Source organism: Chanodichthys erythropterus, chromosome 3, assembly GCF_024489055.1.
Source record: "Chanodichthys erythropterus isolate Z2021 chromosome 3, ASM2448905v1, whole genome shotgun sequence".
NCBI classification, from domain to species: Eukaryota; Metazoa; Chordata; class Actinopteri; order Cypriniformes; family Xenocyprididae; genus Chanodichthys; species Chanodichthys erythropterus.
The window spans coordinates 14,004,386-14,022,735 of NC_090223.1; the positions used below are offsets into that span (position 1 = coordinate 14,004,386).

An 18,350-nucleotide genomic window follows, 5' to 3' on the forward strand; every position below is an offset into this window, starting at 1 on the left:
TAGCAGATTGCCATTTTAACATAATTGCTGTTAAATGGGATACAATACATTTTAAACAGATTTCATTCAAGTCAGGATATAGGAAAGGGGGAAAGAATCAAATTAAGTCCAAATAAGGCATACTTTCAGTCATTCCGTCAAGAGTTAACACATTTACATGAATTGTGAGTGTTTCTAAAGCCTAACTGTTTACAGGTAGTACTTGTGGACACAATGCAAAATGTATGTAGTTAAAAGATGTTTGATAAGTCCGTTAAAATTGTTGGAACAATTTTGAAGCAGATTTGTTCAACAGTCTCTTTGGCTCTCCTGTGAAGTAAGGAAACAAAAGGGTCTGGATTGTCTGTCTTTTTGGGTGACCCTTTGGTATGTCGCTTCTGCTATCAGGAAGCATGTGTCGTAAAAGTAATCAGCCTGGCTTTATCTGCAGACGGTTCGGAGCCGGAACCTCAATTCTGAATTAGAATTATGTTTTGAAAGAATCATCTAAATGATTCATTTGTCTGGTTCGTCCACAGTTCTTACAATGTTAAAGACCTGCAACACTTGTCAGACATCAACAAGAGGCAAACTGATTGCATTAAAAGGAATTTATTGAATCATGTCCTATAGCACAATCATGTACAGGGAGATGTGTAGGTGGTCTCAAACGCATCACCTGAAAGAGGAACAGGAAGTGAGCTGGATCATGTTCAACAGCGAAATCAGCCAGAGAAAAGAATGATTAGGATGAAAGCTTACTTGTCTGATAGTAGTCATAAACGTTGATGACCGCTGGCTTGAGATTTTTCACTGCAAGAACCTGATTCAGCTGCAGAGTGTAAGTCATGGGGACGCCTTTGGGAACCTGAGAGAGACAGAAGAGATGAACAGCAGCACATACACTAGCACTCAAGATAGCAGCTCCTGAATACATCCAGTATACGGTCTCACCTCTTTCAGATACACTAGGACACGATCATCTTCAGAATCGACCCGCTCCACCAGCGGGGCAAACGACTGGGGTGGAGATCCAAGCTGAGGGAAAGACCATCATTCACACATGCACAATTACAACTGAAGGAGCTTCAAGCATCTTAGGACTTTCCAAATCTTACGAACCAGTGATGTATCAGCCGTGAAGCCTGACAGGAGTTTAACATCCACTAGAACCATGTTAGTTGCTGCTTTGGCTCCATTGTATCTGAAGATGAATAGGAAGTTCAGTCAAGAGGATCAAGAAAGCAATTGCCCTTTGTAAGAATTATAAGAGTTGGTTTCAGGACACAAGTCAAATCTTCTTACTTCACTGTGAAGTTCAACATGAGATTGGCTCCAAGCGGTCGGCAGTCTGCCTTCACTTTTGCCTCGACGCTCAGTGTCCTGGCAACTTTAACGGGTGTCGGAATGTTGTAGAAACACGCAACCTATAGTACGAGAAGCACAGTAAGATTTTGATGTGCACAAACAGAAATAGGGGGGGGGGGGTGAAGATACAGACCTGCACAGACACACAAGTGGAACCTGATGCTTTAACATTATATTTGCCAGGAACATTCTTCAGCGGCCTCTCCTGATACAGCAGCCTGTTGTCCCGATTCACGGTGAAGCTATAAGACTCTCCTCCTGCCACTGAGGACTGTACAGTAACAGTGCTGGAGCCCTCCACGCTGAACACTTTAGCAGCATACACAGACAGAGCATGAAGAGCCACCACAGTGTCCTAAAAACAGGCACCAGATTTAAAAAAAAAAAAAAAAAAAAAAATCCTCTAAAATGATTGAGCTCATGTTTGGCCATTAGAGGTACCTGGGTGGAGGAAAAGCCTCCATAGGGATTCTGCTGGGTCACGAGCCAGTTGACAATGCGGTTAGCATAGCCCAGAGTTGCGGTCGTGAGAGGCTGTTCAGTGAGAACCGCTAACAGCACATAAGAGCTGATCTCCACCGCCAGAGTATCACCAGATGAAGTCTGAGACCAATGCAGCTTTGTGCCTAAAGATGAGACGGTTGGGAGAAAGTTGATGCAAAGTATAAACCCACTCAAGTGTAAAACTTAAGGGTGTACCAATCTCTTCACAATGGAGCTTGGGCCAATGCACAAAAGAAAAAAAAAAAAAAAGGAGGAATCAAGAAACCTTACATCAGTTGATAATGCTTGTGCTGCTTAATGAAGTGTGGAAACTGCTACGGTGTTTTGCATTTGAAAAACGCATGTCTAAAAGTGATCAAATGAGTCAAGACTGCATTAGAAGAGCCTCACTTTCAGAAATGGCAAGGTTGTTTAAGGAGGTTAGAAGCTGTGATCGAGTGCTGGTCTCTCCAGCAAGACTAAAGGTGTAGGCCAGCAGAGCAGTGGCGTAAGTGTTTCTCAGGTTCCCAACGACAGGCCTCAAGCATGACAGAGCATTGGTGATGACAGGATCCTAAAAATAAGTCAGATAAGACAAAAGCCACAACAGGAAGGTCATCCGCAAGCAACTCAACTACTGGAGATATTTTTACCGTGACGGGGACATCTAGTTCGAGCAAAGATGCAACAATGTAGGCGGTCATGGTCACATTATCCCCAACTCCACCCTTAAAACAAAAAGGATTGAAGACATTAAAAACAGTCTGAGTCTACGGGTTACAGTCCATTTGATAACACACGTACCTTCATATCATTGTGGTACAAAGTTCCCTGTTGTATGAAACAGCCATTTGAACCCTGCTGGCTTATTATCCAGTCCTTCGCACTCTGAAGGACATTCGGATCAATGAAGACAAAGCGCTTCGCTAGACCAAAAGACCTCAGGACAAAGGCAGTCAACCTGGTTATGGAAGTTTTGTTAAACTGAGCTTAGACCACTGGTGACACAAAAGGATAAACACTAGAATGTACAGTGTGAAACTCACCATGTATTAGATGCATCATAACCAAATGTGCTGAAAGATCCATCACTGTGCCTGTAGTTCAGCTGTCCTTGGTATCCTGTTCAGGGCAAGAGACATGGAAATTCATCAGGATGTACAAGCAGTGATGGATAACATGGTAATCATGGTCCCTTGAATCACTATAAGGTTCTGGAAAACCTGGAAAGAGGAATAGGTGTGATTTCTACACCTATAGAGTTGTGCAGTTTAAATTATAAGTTTCTATGCCCTTGACTCAAAGCACAAAAACATGTCAGTTAGAAATGGGGGTGGGAGACACTTGATATTTCATACACTTTTGCTGTAATGATATTGCTTGCTTTTAAAGTACCACCAGAAAATGTCTTGGCCTAAACAAGGGTCTTCAAATATTCATTTGGACAATTGTCTTACTGTCTAATGAAACCTGAATTATGGCAAACTCCAATGAAAGCACAGGACTGAAAGTCCATGAAACTTAGTCTCGCCAATACTCAAATCCATACCGCTCTGAAGGTAGCCTATGGCGGTCTCTCGGATGGCTGAGGTGAGTTGCCCCGTGACTTCCAGGTACAGCAAGATGTAAATATTGGGAGCAAGAATAATCATATTCTGTTCTCCACAGCCAGATGGCATCTTTAATAACCCATCCAGATTCTTCAGCGCACGACCCATTATGTCTCCTATGAAAGGTCAAACATAAAACCCACATCAGAAACAAGTTATTCTGGTAAACACCACATGTCAGATTCTACTAAATTAAATGCTTTACCAAGGACTGAAACAGAGCATCTGGCTGATCCCTGAACCACATTTGTTGGAAATGTCAGAGTCACATCTTCAGAAAGAACGTTTCCTGCAGATTGAACAGAAGTGAGCATTAGGGTAATGTTTGGCTGTACAGGGAGAATGTGTTTGGGAATCATTGATTGCAGACAAACCCTTTGGACACAATAACCAGCTCTGGGTGTTTGTCCTCTCAACTCCTTCAGGCTATAAAAGCAATAACACCACAGTTACAGCATGAGCTCCATGATCAGACACCAAAAGGCTGGTTAACACTCACCAGGACAAGTAGACTTCGAGTGACTACATCAACGCGTCCTCTTGTCGGCACGGTCACAGCTTCAGTGCCACATCGAGTCTGGGACGGTTCAGCTGAAGCATTGACCGTCACATTGACAGCTCCTGCAGTGACAGGAAGTGAGTAACACCACACACTCAATTTAAGAGGGAGACCGTACAAAACTGACCAAGAACAGAAGCAGTAAAAACCCATTTAAAGGTCTTTCTTCCATTAGCACAGAGACAGGATGAATACGGCTCATTAAATGCTCCAAGAGTGAAGGCTGCAGATGAAGCTGGAGTTACTTTAACCTGCCAATGAAACAGCACATGGAGCAAAGACATGACAAAGACATCTTCTACAGCATTCTATACACATCCGCTGTATAAGAGGAAAATAAACCATGACAGACCATGATGCACTTGGACAGATAGTTGAAGACCGTGGCCTTCAGCTCAAAAGACTCTCCACGGATGATGGAGTATGGCAGGGAGAGCTCCAGGAAGAAGGGCTGGAAGACCGTTAGCATAGCAGGAGGAGCCAGACCAAGACCTTTGGAAGACAGACAGAACACCTCCGTCTCCCATGTGGTGATTGTGTCAGGAACCGTGAGGGGAACTTGTGTGGATCCAGTAGCTCTGAAGGGCAGAATAGAGAAATAAGAGGGAATGATAAGTAAACACTGTGGGCAAGTAGCTTTAAAATAAAAATAAAATGGGAAAAAAAAGGTGCATTACTAACCCCACTTCAGAAAGCTGCCAGATCCAAGTTTCTGGAAAGTAAGTCCTGACAGTCACGTCAAAAGAGGAAGTGTCGCCACCACTTTTTTTTACTGGACCAGCAGCCATTGCCATGGCTTCAGGACGGAAAAACATCACTGAAAGAGTTATTTGCAACTCTAGTCACGTCTCTGATGTCTGGCAGTTCTCATGTCTATTATTAATCAGGTCTGTAGGAGTCAAATACTCCTGCATAAACCAGACCATTCATCTGGCAATTTCTAGAGCAAGAACAGACATACCATCACGGAAGTTGCGATAATAATTCTGGCCTCTGTACATCAGACACTGAGGTACTCTGATAGGCAAGTTTGATGAGACCTTCAACCCCATGCTCTGTCAGAACAAGACAAAGACATTTGAAAATGAAGTTGTGTTTAACAGGATAATGAACGGTTTTTTACCTTGAAAGTGTCGTAGGCATGGTCTACAGAAACCGCTCGACGGGGTCGAACATTCAGACACTCCTGTTCATCATCAACTTCATATGGATAATTTGATAGTGATCGCACTGGAAGCATGTTGAACACCTAAAAACATGGGGAGTGAGATTTAAAAAAAAAAAAAAAAAAAGTGGCATGCTAGTTAAAAATGCAACAGATTTGACATGCTGCAGGAAGTAAAATGAAACAATGAAGTCTCTTAGGTAAAACCTTAAGACATAGTAACTTAACTAGCGGATACCTCATTTTCAGGTCAATCTGGGCTCCTAAAATGGCTCACATTACAATGAATTCTGGGTCTAACATTTGATTTATGAATTTGGCAGATGCTTTGAGCCCAAACAAAAAAAAAAAAAAAAAAAAAGTAATTTCTTCACTCGTATAAAAATGGACTGTTCGTCTTCATTGATCCTTTTAAAAGGGGTGATGAACCGAGAAATCAAATTTTCCTTGAGCTTTTGACATAAGATGTCGTCATTTTAAGAATATCCTGCAAGTTTTGAAAAATTATATATATATATATATATATTACTTGTTAGTCCAATAAAAGCTCTAATTGACACCAGATCCAGCAAATGACAGGATTTACAAAGTGGGGATCTATGAGGTCAAAGGGCAGCAAGCACTGCCTCTGCAGAAGATCAATGCCTACTTCATCCCTGCCTGTTTAATCCCGCCCACCGATTCACACATGACATGCAATAGAATAGGTAGCCTAAAGCCGTATTCAGACAGGATAAGTTTTACATGGGGAGGTGGGGGTAAAGTAATTACCAGAGCTTCTCAGTGATTAGTCCCGTCTAAATGTGCCATCCCAGTAATTACAGACAATAGCCCTAATCGGACAGGATTAGTTTTACATGGGGAGGTGGAGTAATGCAATTTTACCTCAGCACGTCTGTGATATTAATTGGCCAATTCACACAGGACAAGACATCTCAGTAAAACTAGCAGAAGTGGGAGGGGTAACTCGATTTACACACCTCCGTCAGCTCCCTGTCGTCATGTGGGTATGTCGCTTTTTGATTCCATGTGCGCAAACACAAAATATATAAACATTTTATATTATAGTTAAGTCCGGTCAAATTACTTAATGATTGTGATGATAATAGGCACTTCGCTAAAGATAAAGTTAGTTTTGTGCCTCTGACAAGTGCTTTTTGCTCTGGATGGTATGTAGAAAATACGAGGTTTGCAACAGACTAGTCCCACCACATACAACACAAATGAATGTTTCTTCAAGTGCTTCCATGCTTAAACAAAAACAACAAACACAGAGAAGCTCTGGTAATAATTACTTTACCCCACCTCCCCATGTAAAACTAATCCCGTCTGAATAGGGCTAATGTTCGTGTTGTAGGTGGTGGGAGAAGTCTGTGGTAAACCTCAAGTATTTTCCACATACCATTCAATGAATCTTAGTTATATTGCATTTGCACTGTTAGTGAAGATGAAAGCATTTGGTAGTATACAGAAATTGTATAGCCGATCACATGTTGAGTGCATGAAAGCAGTGATCTCGTCATTGCGACTGTTCATCTCTGCAATCTTTCATGCCGCCATCTAAATATAATGCATATAAAGCATTTCACATTTAGTTAACCTTAAAGCTGTAATAGTAATAACGCGCTAAGAGTAATAAAGTCATTTCATATGCAAAGATGTTTAGCCAATCACAGCAGTGGGTGTTTACAATAAACTCAGCAGACATGCCCCTTAAAGAGCATTCGAACCAGAGGGCTAAAATCAGGTAGGCAAAATGCCTTTTATGTACTGTATAAATTGACAATTTGGGATGTAAAAAGTGTACTAACATAAGTGCACCCCCGGAAACAAACCAATGCGGTTCATGACCCCTTTAAGGATACTCAAGAAACCCCTTTTTATAAAAAGGCACATGAATACCATTTCAGCACTCAAACGTCTTCCTGACTCCAAGATCCAGACACTCTGATCTACAACACTGAGGCCACACCGAGATCCTGCTTGAGCAGAGACCGTCAAAACGTTTCTCTCAGCAGGAACAGCTGTAGCTGGAGTGAACTGCACAGACACCTGGAACAAGGAGCACCACATGCTGTAGGACACCATTCCCCACTTGAAGCCAAAAGATAGTGCACATCATACCTTGTTTTGGAAACATGCTTCTGTGTCAAATGAAGCACTACCAACAACTACATTCTCACTGGGCAGAACACAGTAGACCAGAATCTGCACCTCTGGAGCCATAGCAACACCAACAGACAGCTGGAATGACACGGAGCCGCTCGTGACTTTATTAGAAGCCCTTGCTGTGACTGTCTGAAATCCATGGAGGACGATCACGCCTCTGGACAAGACCTGACAGAAGACAAGACAAACAGTTGAAGGTGCTGGACAATCACATTTAAAAAAAAAATAGATAAATGTTTACTCACCATATAGACAATGTCAGCACTGTAGCCACCAGACTCTCCAACAAAAGAATATTTCACGGTCACTGGAAAAGTAGCACCACATTTGAGTGGTTGCTCAAGCGTCACTATAGTCAGTTCACTAAATGATGGGTTGCTGGGAGAAGCAGGTTGGAGAAGCTGAACAACCCTCATATCTGTAGTGAAGTATGGCGATTTGTAACTATAAACCACCTCTGGAGTCACACTTGCCTGGGGAACAATGAATGGAATCAGTGAGAGTACGAGAAGTCTTCATGTCACAAAATATAAAAGTGAATCGTACCACCAGATTCAGATCCGCTTTAGGAAGATTAACAGTGTTGAGAGAGAATGTGACCAGTCCGTTCTGGTTTGTGGTCAGATTCAGCAGCAGTTTGTTGCTGTTACCGTCGAGGAGATACACAGCTTTGTTCACAATTGGAGTCCCATCAAAACGAGACACCGTTATCTGTTGGGAAAAAAAAAAAAAAAAAAAAAAAAAGGGTTAAGAAACAGCCAACGAGAAGGCTTCTGAGACAAGGGACAAACTTTTACTTGCCTTTCCATTAATTGCTGATCCAGGTTCAAAATAATCCAGGAGGTCCAAAAATGTGACCTTGCCAACTTCAAATGTAATGGACACTGTTGCAGATTTTGACATTACTACATCTGAGGTAAAAGAAACATATGCACCGAATGAGCACGTCAACTTCCTCCAAACATGCTGTTGATTCAGATCAGCCAATAGCTCACCTGTTCCCTCCTCAGTGACATTCACATTTACAAGAAAAGAGTCTTGCATATTATTTTCAAATTTGGTGTTGAAAAACTCTGCTGTATCAATGGTAAGGGAGGCACAGCCTGTGGCATTCATCTGGTAGCAGAACAAAGTCACATTTAAGTCAAGCACAAGCAGGAGGAAAACCCCCCACAAGGCAACAGTCACAGACCTTCATGGTTTTACGCAGGCACTGGCGGGTTATGTCTGGAACCTCAACATATGGAAATGGATCACGGCACACTTCCACCAATGCTTGACCAGGTACAGGTTGGCCATAAGTGTATCTGGACAAGTTCACAAGGAACAAAATCAGGAACAGACCAACAACAAGACAAGAAAATAAGAGCCTCACTCACTTGGCACAAGCATCAACTTTCAGTCCCACATCTGCAACGCTGTACGTCTGTGGTGTGTTTACGGCCACGTCAAACTTGGGCAAAACTAAACCAGAAACACCACACTTCAGATTAAGACCTTGGTTCCGTTATTGTATGTGCACATTTTATGCACTACTTACCATATTTTTTCACCTCAAAAACCTGGGAGATCATTCGGTCACCAATAAAAGCACTTAGTGTGTACATCCCTATCTGAGCCTCTGGGTTTAACTCATGAGAAAGCTGCAAAATCCACCTCGTTGAAGAAACGTTTGTCCATTGACCAATCCGGTTATTATTATTGTCCTTTTAAAACAATTAAAGCTCAGAGAAATACTACAAACACAAAACTACAAAAAGCTGTTTCTGCTCAAGTTAGAAGACTTGCACCAGGGCAAATTCTCACCTCCACCACGACCAGATTGTACTGCAAGACACAAGACAGGAATATTAGGCTTTTTAAAGAACAGAAGAAAAAAAAAAAAAAAAAAAAAAGTGAAACAAGTTTGGAAAGTGAATCCACATTAAGTTTGTAATTTAGTCATGTGAGGCCTTACCATCTGATCAAGAGGCACAAATTTGGCATCCATGGTGACAACTCTGAAATTCACTGCAAAGGCAATTAACACATTCATTGCATAATGCACTTTTCAAGACATCAGAACTTGTAGAGCAGGAGTGTCCAACCCGGTTCCTAGAGAGCTAGGCTGCACCCAGACACCTAGGTAGCGGACTTGCTGCCTTATCAAGCAATGACTTGTAAGGCAGCGTTTGTGCATGAAGGCACCTCAGACTTCTGAGGCAGCATAAGAGTTTAATGATCTACAGCAATATTGCGTGAGCATTGGTGAAAACTAAACATTACTACAGTAGTCATTTATCGCTAGAAGTGACATCAAAAGAGGAAAATGTTGGTCAAATATGTACATTTACCCAAACTGGCCAGCAAACACAACTTTCAAACGCAATCTTTAATTTTCTAGCTCAACTGACAGAATGGAAAGCACAGGATTGTGGGACAAAGGCAGCGAAGGATACATCTATGCTGCCTTCTAAAGTTGATCAGATGAAGGCATCTCAGGAAACAGGAAGAGAAGCCAACAGTGAATTTGGACGTACCTTTATGCCTTCTTACCTTGAAATGTGTCCTCCAAAGACCGTATTTTCCAGTTTTCGGACACAGCCTTACTGTCCTGCAGACTTCAGTTCCAACACACACACCGGTCTGTAATCAAGCAACCCTGAACACCTTGATTAGCTGCTTCAGGAGAGTTTGAATGGGGTTGGAGCTCAAGTCTGCAGGATGGTAGCTCTCCTGGAGCAGGTTTGGACACCCCTGTTGTAGGGTAACAGATGTGATACACCTAATATTCAACCTAGGGTCATTCACAACTCACCCATTTGTCCTGGATTGTAGATGGGTTTGTCGGTTTGGATGAAGGTCAAAGGCAAGTAACGTCTAAACATGACTTTCCTCTCTTCGGTCACTCTGAAGACCCTCCCTTGAACTTCAACCTTCATCTTCTGCACCAACTCACCATCTACTCGAGGAGCCTGTGGAGAAACTTATTTAACAAACCAGACAAAGAATAAAACAGCCACATGAGTCTAAACGACAGACCTGGAAACTAAAGCTGCGGTGAAATGGCGTTGAAGAAACCTGCTGCACAAGTTTAGTTGTCCTGTTTTTGTCATCAAGCAGAGAAACCGTCAGTGTAAGACTCTCTTGGGGTTTCAGAAGAGAAATGCATAATTTGGCTTCAGATCCAGACTCAATCACTGCAGGGAATGTCACCATGAAGAACCTGAGGAAACAGGATTACAGAAACTAATGTCTGCTTAACATGTAAGAGTCACTCAATTTTAAAGTCACATGTAATTGTGCACGTCGCCAACAATTTTTAAATATTTCTATCCTTACATTTTGTTAAAAGGTCACAAACAGTGAGCGTTGAGCAGGTTTGTATTCGACTATTGGAATGAAAGTATGTGACCATATGGCATTAAATGGGTTTCTGGCCTTTTGACTAATTGGGAAAACTAAAGTGCACGCATGACGCTTCTGTTCACTTCAAATCCTATTTAACATTAATGCTACTTACGGTCCTGATGGCTGTCCGTCAACTGCAAAGAGAAAAAGAGCTAAAATGAGCCCTTTCCAAACACAAATCTCCCCCACAGCCATGAATAGCGATCATCCAACACTAAACGCGAATCAATTGTCTCTTTCAGAAACCCCACAGACACTACCGTTTACTGCTCTACAGTTTCTCTCAATCATCTGCCCCAATGGCAGCGATATATAAAAACGATCTTAATCATCGGAACAGGTTGATTTAGCACTTTATCCTCAGGCAATGAGGGCGGACAAAATTAATTCCAGGTGGTGGCCAATCAATTAAATGAATGAGATTCATTCCCCGACACTTAAGAGTGTTAAGACCTCTGTGGTGAAAACCAAGTTTGTAATGTTTTTAGTAGCCATGTGCAAATTCAACCAACGCTACTGAGTAACTTTCTCCTTAAAACTCCAGTGTATCCAAAAATCTTGGTAAAAAGACTGCTTCAACGCAGTTTGAAACCAGATTTTCAGTGTCTTAAATTTTCGTTTCCGTGGTCGGAGCATACATGAATTATTTCATGAGTTTCTCAGACTGCTCACGCTCGTATCTCAGAACGTTTAATGGATTATTTCATAGCTTCGCGTGAACTTGTGCCTAAACTGAAAATATTTACATTTTCTCTGCAGTTTATAATGTTGGAATAACGTGAAAATAGTCTAGGCCACAACTGGAAAAGCTTTTATTCAGCAAAGGATGCATGGTCAAAAAGACACTTATAATAACAGCCTGTCAAACATACATATCACGGTTTCCACATTCATTAAGCAGGACAACCATTTTCAGTTAATAATAATCGGCATTTTTTTCTTGAGCAGAAAATCAGCATATTAAAATGATTTCTAAAGGATCGTGTGACAGAAGTTTTGTCGTCACATGGAAAGGCAACATTTTAAAATGTATTGAAACAAAAACTCTTAAATTGTAGTGATATTTCACTACTGTTTTTTGACAGTATATTTGATCAAGTAAATGCAGCCTTATATGAAACACAAACTTTTGCATATCAGGATATGAAATAAACCTGTATACATAAATTGTTATATAGGCTTATTTCAGTTGTTGCAGGCAGTGTGTATGAGGGTAACAACTAACAAAGTCAGTTTCAAAACATCGCTAAGCACAAAGCAATGGCACAACGAAATGAAGTTAAGTCAGCTTTATTTCTATAGCTCTTCATACAGATTGTTTCAAAGCATATTTACAGTGATAAACAGGAAAATAGTCAATGATGCTAACAGAATTCAATTCTGCTGTAAGAAGCAGAAAATACAGCTCTAAAAATACAGCAGTGTCATTATTCAGATCAATTCAGTTCAGTGTTCAAAGATCGATTCAGTTCAAAAAAGTTAATTACAAAATGAGTTTTAATCCAGCTATAAAGCAACTCCAGAGAACAAAGTTGTTATCATCCAGCTCACGTATGCATGTATTAATTCGAGACACTGCAGGTGAATAGGTTAAAAATAGTTACTTAGTTAAAAAATGTTATGTTTAAATATGCAAATGATGAGGCATTATTTAATTAATATGTAATTGATTATTTCCAGGAGCTCATTGCTTCTACCTTCAATTAAACTGCTAACAGTGATTGTAAATTAATTGCCTAAATTATTACATTATTAGCTAACTTCATTCTCTAAATTGTAATGTTGACATGCATTATCTGTATAGCTGCTTTGAAACGATATGTATCGTGAAAAGCGTTATGCAAATAAATGTGGATTGAATTAAATAAAACTGTGATTCGTTGTGTGTAAGTGCTTCTGAAGTGGAGATCCATGGCTCAGTGTAGGAGAAAAAAACTTTTGGGAAAATGGCCTTTTAAAATGTGTCATTGAAATCTATAGACAAAAATGGATAAAGTGCCAAAAATAAATAAATGTTTAAAGGTGGACTTTGGATGTTTTCTGACCACTAGTCTGAAAAAAAAAAAAAACACTATTAAAATCCCCAAATTTAAAAAAGTGTCTCACCTTAAGTTTGATTTATAGAGTCTGGATGTAGTGTGAAAGCCATGTACTCCGCTGCAAAATATCAACCTTTTGTGCTGTCTTCAGTATCCTGTAATAAAAACAAAATGTTCATCGGATATTGGAGCCCGATCACACAAAAATGCATATAAATAGTACGAGTGTGTAATCTCGTAATATATACGCCAAAACTCATTTTGGCGTGCTTATGGTATGCAGTTTTTCGCGTGCATATGATACGCACTTTATGGCGTATTATGCATACGAAACCCCCACCCCCGTCCTAACCAAGAGCGTGTCATATACACGCCAGAAAGTGCATATCAAATGCACGCGAAAAACTGCGTAGCCTACCATAAGCACGCCAAAATGAGTTTTGGTATATATTCTACGAGATTATACACTCGTACTATTGATACGCATTCTGATGTGATCGTGTTGGATATTTGTACATGGAGCTATATATGTTTTCTATTGATGTCAAGTTGTGAGGGTGCAGTTTTGAACACATCAAATTAATTGTGTAGCACATTTATAATTCTATGGTTTTGTTGGACTGTTTTATACATGTTATTTGTTCTGTGTCATGCATGTTACTAATTTACCTCATGTAAAAATGTACCTTTAGTAATTTCCACTGAACTCCACACCAATCGACATCTGGGTATCAGTTTATTAACACGCACATTATTTATATAGTCTCCTCCCCGACATCACCATATATGGAGCTTACGACGCCTAGTTTTACTATGCATAACCTCATCTGCATATCATTTCCATACACGTTCTCATCCACGTGACATCCACGGTTGACACCGTCAAAGGTACAAGACATTGGAAAATATTAGATATGGACTATAAATGCAATTTGTGCCACACATTATGTTGATAAAGATAATCCAATATCCTCTTTGTTTTAGAATAAATATATCAAAATATCCTTAAAACAAAATTGTATAAAATACTTCAGAAAAAGGTTTTAGAATAGAGATGATTCATTCATTTCCACTGGCCAGATAGTATTTATGCAAATTTATGCAGTTTTGCTGATAAGGTGAACATATCTTTTAGGAAGTTTATAGGCTATTATTTATAGGCACTTATTTATTGCAGTGTAAAAACAATTGTCTGAAACGGCGCGTCACTGACAAAGTATTTTTAAAAGAAAACATGCAAATCTTACCGTTTTACTCAAATTATATCCTTCAAATTGTAATTATTTGAAGATCCTTCACACGAACACCTCCTGCAGCTGTGGTTGTACAGTAAGATATTATTGGACCTATTCAAACTGGACAACGGACCGTTTGACCACCGAATCCAGCAGTGTCTTCCATAATATTAAGTGTGCATCACTGATCGTCATTCTCGAAAACATATTTTGTCATAACATCTGCAGTTTAGTTTAAAGAGGAATTATTGTGCTTCCAGCGCTCCTCGCTGTCATAAAACAGCGTGTCACTGGAAAAGTGATCGAAAGTAGCACATCTACTATCTCAATTCATATCACTTTTGTCTCCCCTGAGTGGGAGCATCCATTATGATGATATGTTATATACGCACATACCTTTTTATAGCCGATTCATAAAAATAAAAAAAATGGTAAATTCAAAGTATTTGCACCTGGTTAAGAATGCTGATAATGATAATTCAGGTTGATGCAATTTGATTTATTGGGTGATGTAATAGGATAATTTAGAAGTTTTTCATTTTAAATAGTTATTGGGCCAGTTGGTGTCGCCAAAACACATACTCTTCTAAAAGAGTGCGTACGCACGGTCAAGAGCAGTGCGCACTTATTTACGCCAAGTTTATTTTTTATAAATCCCGATATGTGCGTGGAAAAATGCGTACGCATATTTCTATGCCCATTTTGTGCGTACGCAACGTTTATACATCAGGCCCCTGAAGTTTGCAGATGACACCACTGTCATCAGCCTCATCCACAATGGTAACGTGTCTGCTTAAGCCCAGGACACACCAAGCCGTTGTCAAACACACCGAAAGGACTAAAGGCAACTGTCAGCTAACACATACATTCTGCGCATGTTTGTAAATAGATAGCCTACCTGTCTATACCAGCAGGTATCAATAGTTTGTTTTATTCATTCAAAAAGGGAAACTGAAACTAGGACTGCAGAAAAAGCAGCGCTTGCTTACCAATTTGAATATCAATCTGGCTGACCATTTAATTCATTCCAGTCAGCATATGTTATGAAAATATTTGTGCATTCGAACGCTCAGGTAAGAGCATCTTTGATTGCTTTCATCACTTTCGCTTTTATTCTCCTGCACTGATTCATTCGCTAAGCTGAACAGATGTTCTCTCACTCACAGATGGCCCCACAAAGAGTCAACATGATGAATCGGCCCAAATTAAAAAACAAACAAACAAAATACAGACAGCATCCGAATAGAGGCACCGAAAAAACTAAACCAACAAACTCTCAAAAACGGCCCGACATTGCCGACGGCCAACAACTGGCTTGGTGTGTTCTGGCCTGAACAGACAGGAGGTTAAAAAGCTGGATGTCTGGTGCAGTCTTAACCTGGATCTGAACACGCTCAAAACACGCTCATTGTGTTGACAATTTTAGTAAATTGTTCTCATGCTCTCAGTTCAGCATGCCCTCAATTTGTTCACTTCATCTTTCTCTCTCAACAATAGTCTAAAATGTTTTTAACATTAATAAACAACACATGGAACTATTTTTCAGGAACTCAAATTATTCACAGGTTTCTCCAGTCAAAGTGCATTTAGATGTTCTCAGAAGATTGTTCCCTGGGTTGGAAATGTCCTAACCCTTGAGAAAACACAAATGTAATGTATACAAAACTCATGTTTCAATTGTTGTTTTTTCACTTTAGATAAAAAAGCGCACAAAAAGCGGCCAGGCCACAGCTTCCGAAGTGGAAACTCCTGTCAAATCATGGCTCCATAATGCAAGAGACCGGGAATCCGGGATGCTGGAAGGAGCGGAAGAACCAGAAGACTGGAGATCAGGCAAAGATCTACTGGTACCCGAGGGGATTGATCACTCATCTCCATCCACAAATGAATGATTTCTGAATGATCATGTGACACTGGCAACTAGATGCAGGCTGCTGAATATTACGTTGTAATATCACAGGAAAATTTTATTTTGTAAAATATATTAAAACAGTTCAGGGCTCGACATTAAGCCTTTTCCTGTGACGAGTAAATCGGTCATTCACAAACTCTGTTGTACATACAGTTTATGCTGTGACATGTATAAATCTGCATATTTATGATATTTTTACCTTTATAAAGGGCATTTTTCCCATTATTAAATAAATGCTTCATCTTTCATTTTAAATTCTTAAATTTTATCAATAAATTAAATTAGTATAAGACACTGTTACCAGTCAAATTAAATAATTTACACTGAAAAATTACAATTGCATTTAAAAATGTTGTGAGCCAGTAGGTGGCGGCAGGTAACTGTCTTAATGAGTCATTGAGTCATTAATTCAAACAATGAAATGAAATCAGTGTCACATTTTCAATTGTGATGGTAATTCAGCACTCTTGGTCGTGTTAGTTCACCCAAAAATGAAAATTCTGTCATTAATTACTCACCCTCATGTCGTTCCACACACGCAAGATCTTCGTTCATCAAATCCAATGACTCGTGAAGCCTGCATTGAGAGCAAGTTAATTTAGACCTGCAAATGCCCAGAAAGGTTACTGTTACTAAAAACATGTTTAAAACAGTTCATGTGTGTCACTGAACTAAAAACTGCTTCATGAAGCTTCGAAGCTTTATGAATCTTTTGTTTCAAATCAAGTCACTTGTACCATTGAAATCTTGAAACACTTATGATGCAATGAAGCCTTGTTTACTGAAATCACATGACTTTGGCAGTTTGAGATCGTATGATACATGCTTGTTACTTTTTGGTGCACAAAAAGTATTCTTGTCGCTTCATAACAGGTTGAACAATTGTAGTCACATGAACTGTTTTAAAAATGTTTTTAGGAACAGTTACCTTTCTGGGCATTTGAAAGTCTAAGTTAACTTGCTCTCAGTGCAGGCCTCATGAGCTATTGGATTTTATCAAAAATATCTTAACTTGTGTTCCGAAGATAAAAAAAAGGTCTTACAGGTGTGGAACGACATGAGGGTGATTAATTAATGATAGAATTTGAATTTTGGGGTGAACTAACCCTAAAACTAAGTTTCTTTTAGTGAGCTGGGCACATTGTGATTTTTCCTCGAGAGGCTGTGCGAGTCTCAACAGCGCAACCTTGTTACCATCAGTACATTATATATTATATTATTTTTTACTATCAGTCACCTTTTACACTGAATCCAGAACAATTCTCATGTTTTTGGTGATTCACTAGGGAAGGTCTTGCAAATGTCATTTAATTCAGATTTTTTGTTATTGCCGTTTTTATCAGGCTGCTTGTCCAGTCGGGCAAGTACAATTTTCTTTCACTTTCCCCTTCAAAAAATTCACTTGTCCTGGACAAGCATTAATGTCGAGCCCTGCAGTTATTTTAAGTTAATATTATTTCAGAATATTACTGTTTTTAATGTTTTTTTATTTTATTTTATTTTTTTTTTATCAAATAAAAGCAGCCTTGATGAGCAGAAAGAACTTCTTTCAAAAGCATTTTAAAAATATTACTGAACTTTTGAATGATAATGTATTGTGTGTGTATATATATATATATATATATATATATATATATATATATATATATAATTTTTTTTTTTTTTTTTTTTTTTTTTTTTACATGAATGTGAATAAATGAAATTATTTGAAACATATGACTTCTAATTTATTCTTTTAACAAGTGAACTTGTTTTGTGTGTGCTGTGGCAAATGCAAAGTAGAACAAAACTAATCTTGTTGTTTGTTAAAGCCAAAGGTATGTTCTTACACATCTGTGCATTGTTCACATACCCACTCTTTTCCCAGTGTACCCACAGTATACCCACACTTTGCCCACAGTATGGGCTTGCTGTGGGCCCACAAATGGCCCCAACAGGGCCCCACTCTGCATAGTATGGGCCAGCCCACAGTCAGCCCACAGTTTGGGCTGTCCCACTGGGGCCCCACACTGGCCCCATAGTGTGGGGCCCACATGTGCCCCGCATTTCACGCCGGTATCTGGGCCCACAGTGGGCTGCCCGCAATGGCCCCACACGGGCCCCTAAGAAGCATGTTTGCTGGGAGTGTAACAAAATAAAATTTGAAACCTATAGATTTACACAAACTGAGAAAGTCAAAAATAATAATTCACAATAAACTTTACATTCATTCGAGTATCACTGTTACGGAAGCCCTAAACGGCCATGGATTACTTTTTTTTTTCTATCTTGTTTTCTCGTGATCACGACTTATTTTATCGTGATCTCGAAATAACAAAAGTAAATGTGTCAACAGGTGGCAGTATATTACAAAATATAATTGGTGATGCGCTGTAAATATCCACTTTACTGTATTAGTTCATATTGGCTCAGATTGTAGGAGTTTCGGACAGAGATAGTTT

General features: G+C 39.6%; 1 protein-coding gene across 1 annotated transcript; it reads right to left on the reverse strand.

Moving 5' to 3' along the window:
* Positions 1 to 586: 586 nt before the first annotated feature.
* On the reverse strand, positions 587 to 10,984 carry LOC137008688 (alpha-2-macroglobulin-like protein 1). Its single transcript, XM_067370381.1, has 34 exons — positions 10,836 to 10,984; positions 10,355 to 10,538; positions 10,131 to 10,287; positions 9,291 to 9,343; positions 9,140 to 9,160; positions 8,874 to 9,039; positions 8,713 to 8,797; positions 8,526 to 8,640; positions 8,329 to 8,449; positions 8,135 to 8,244; positions 7,880 to 8,044; positions 7,579 to 7,806; positions 7,289 to 7,501; positions 7,067 to 7,216; positions 5,123 to 5,248; positions 4,961 to 5,054; positions 4,681 to 4,816; positions 4,352 to 4,577; positions 4,127 to 4,250; positions 3,940 to 4,061; positions 3,815 to 3,866; positions 3,646 to 3,729; positions 3,380 to 3,556; positions 2,877 to 2,952; positions 2,635 to 2,791; positions 2,484 to 2,558; positions 2,242 to 2,404; positions 1,789 to 1,973; positions 1,481 to 1,702; positions 1,285 to 1,406; positions 1,102 to 1,183; positions 934 to 1,017; positions 742 to 847; positions 587 to 658 (listed from the first exon to the last, which is right to left on the reverse strand). Exons 1-34 carry the CDS (start codon positions 10,916 to 10,918, stop codon positions 618 to 620), a joined length of 4,305 nt encoding a protein of 1,434 aa, XP_067226482.1. The 5' UTR covers positions 10,919 to 10,984; the 3' UTR covers positions 587 to 617.
* Between the last annotated feature and the right edge of the window lie 7,366 nt (positions 10,985 to 18,350).

Bases quoted from the DNA above. Each gene is read 5' to 3' on its own strand.
- LOC137008688 (XM_067370381.1), bottom strand. From the start codon at position 10,918: ATGGCTGTGGGGGAGATTTGTGTTTGGAAAGGGCTCATTTTAGCTCTT. The intron at 3,867-3,939 runs GTGAGTGTTAAC...TTGCTTTTATAG, and splicing joins CTCGAAGTCTACTTGTCCTG to CCTGAAGGAGTTGAGAGGAC. The intron at 2,953-3,379 runs GTATGGATTTGA...TGCCCTGAACAG, and splicing joins CATAGGCTACCTTCAGAGCG to GATACCAAGGACAGCTGAAC.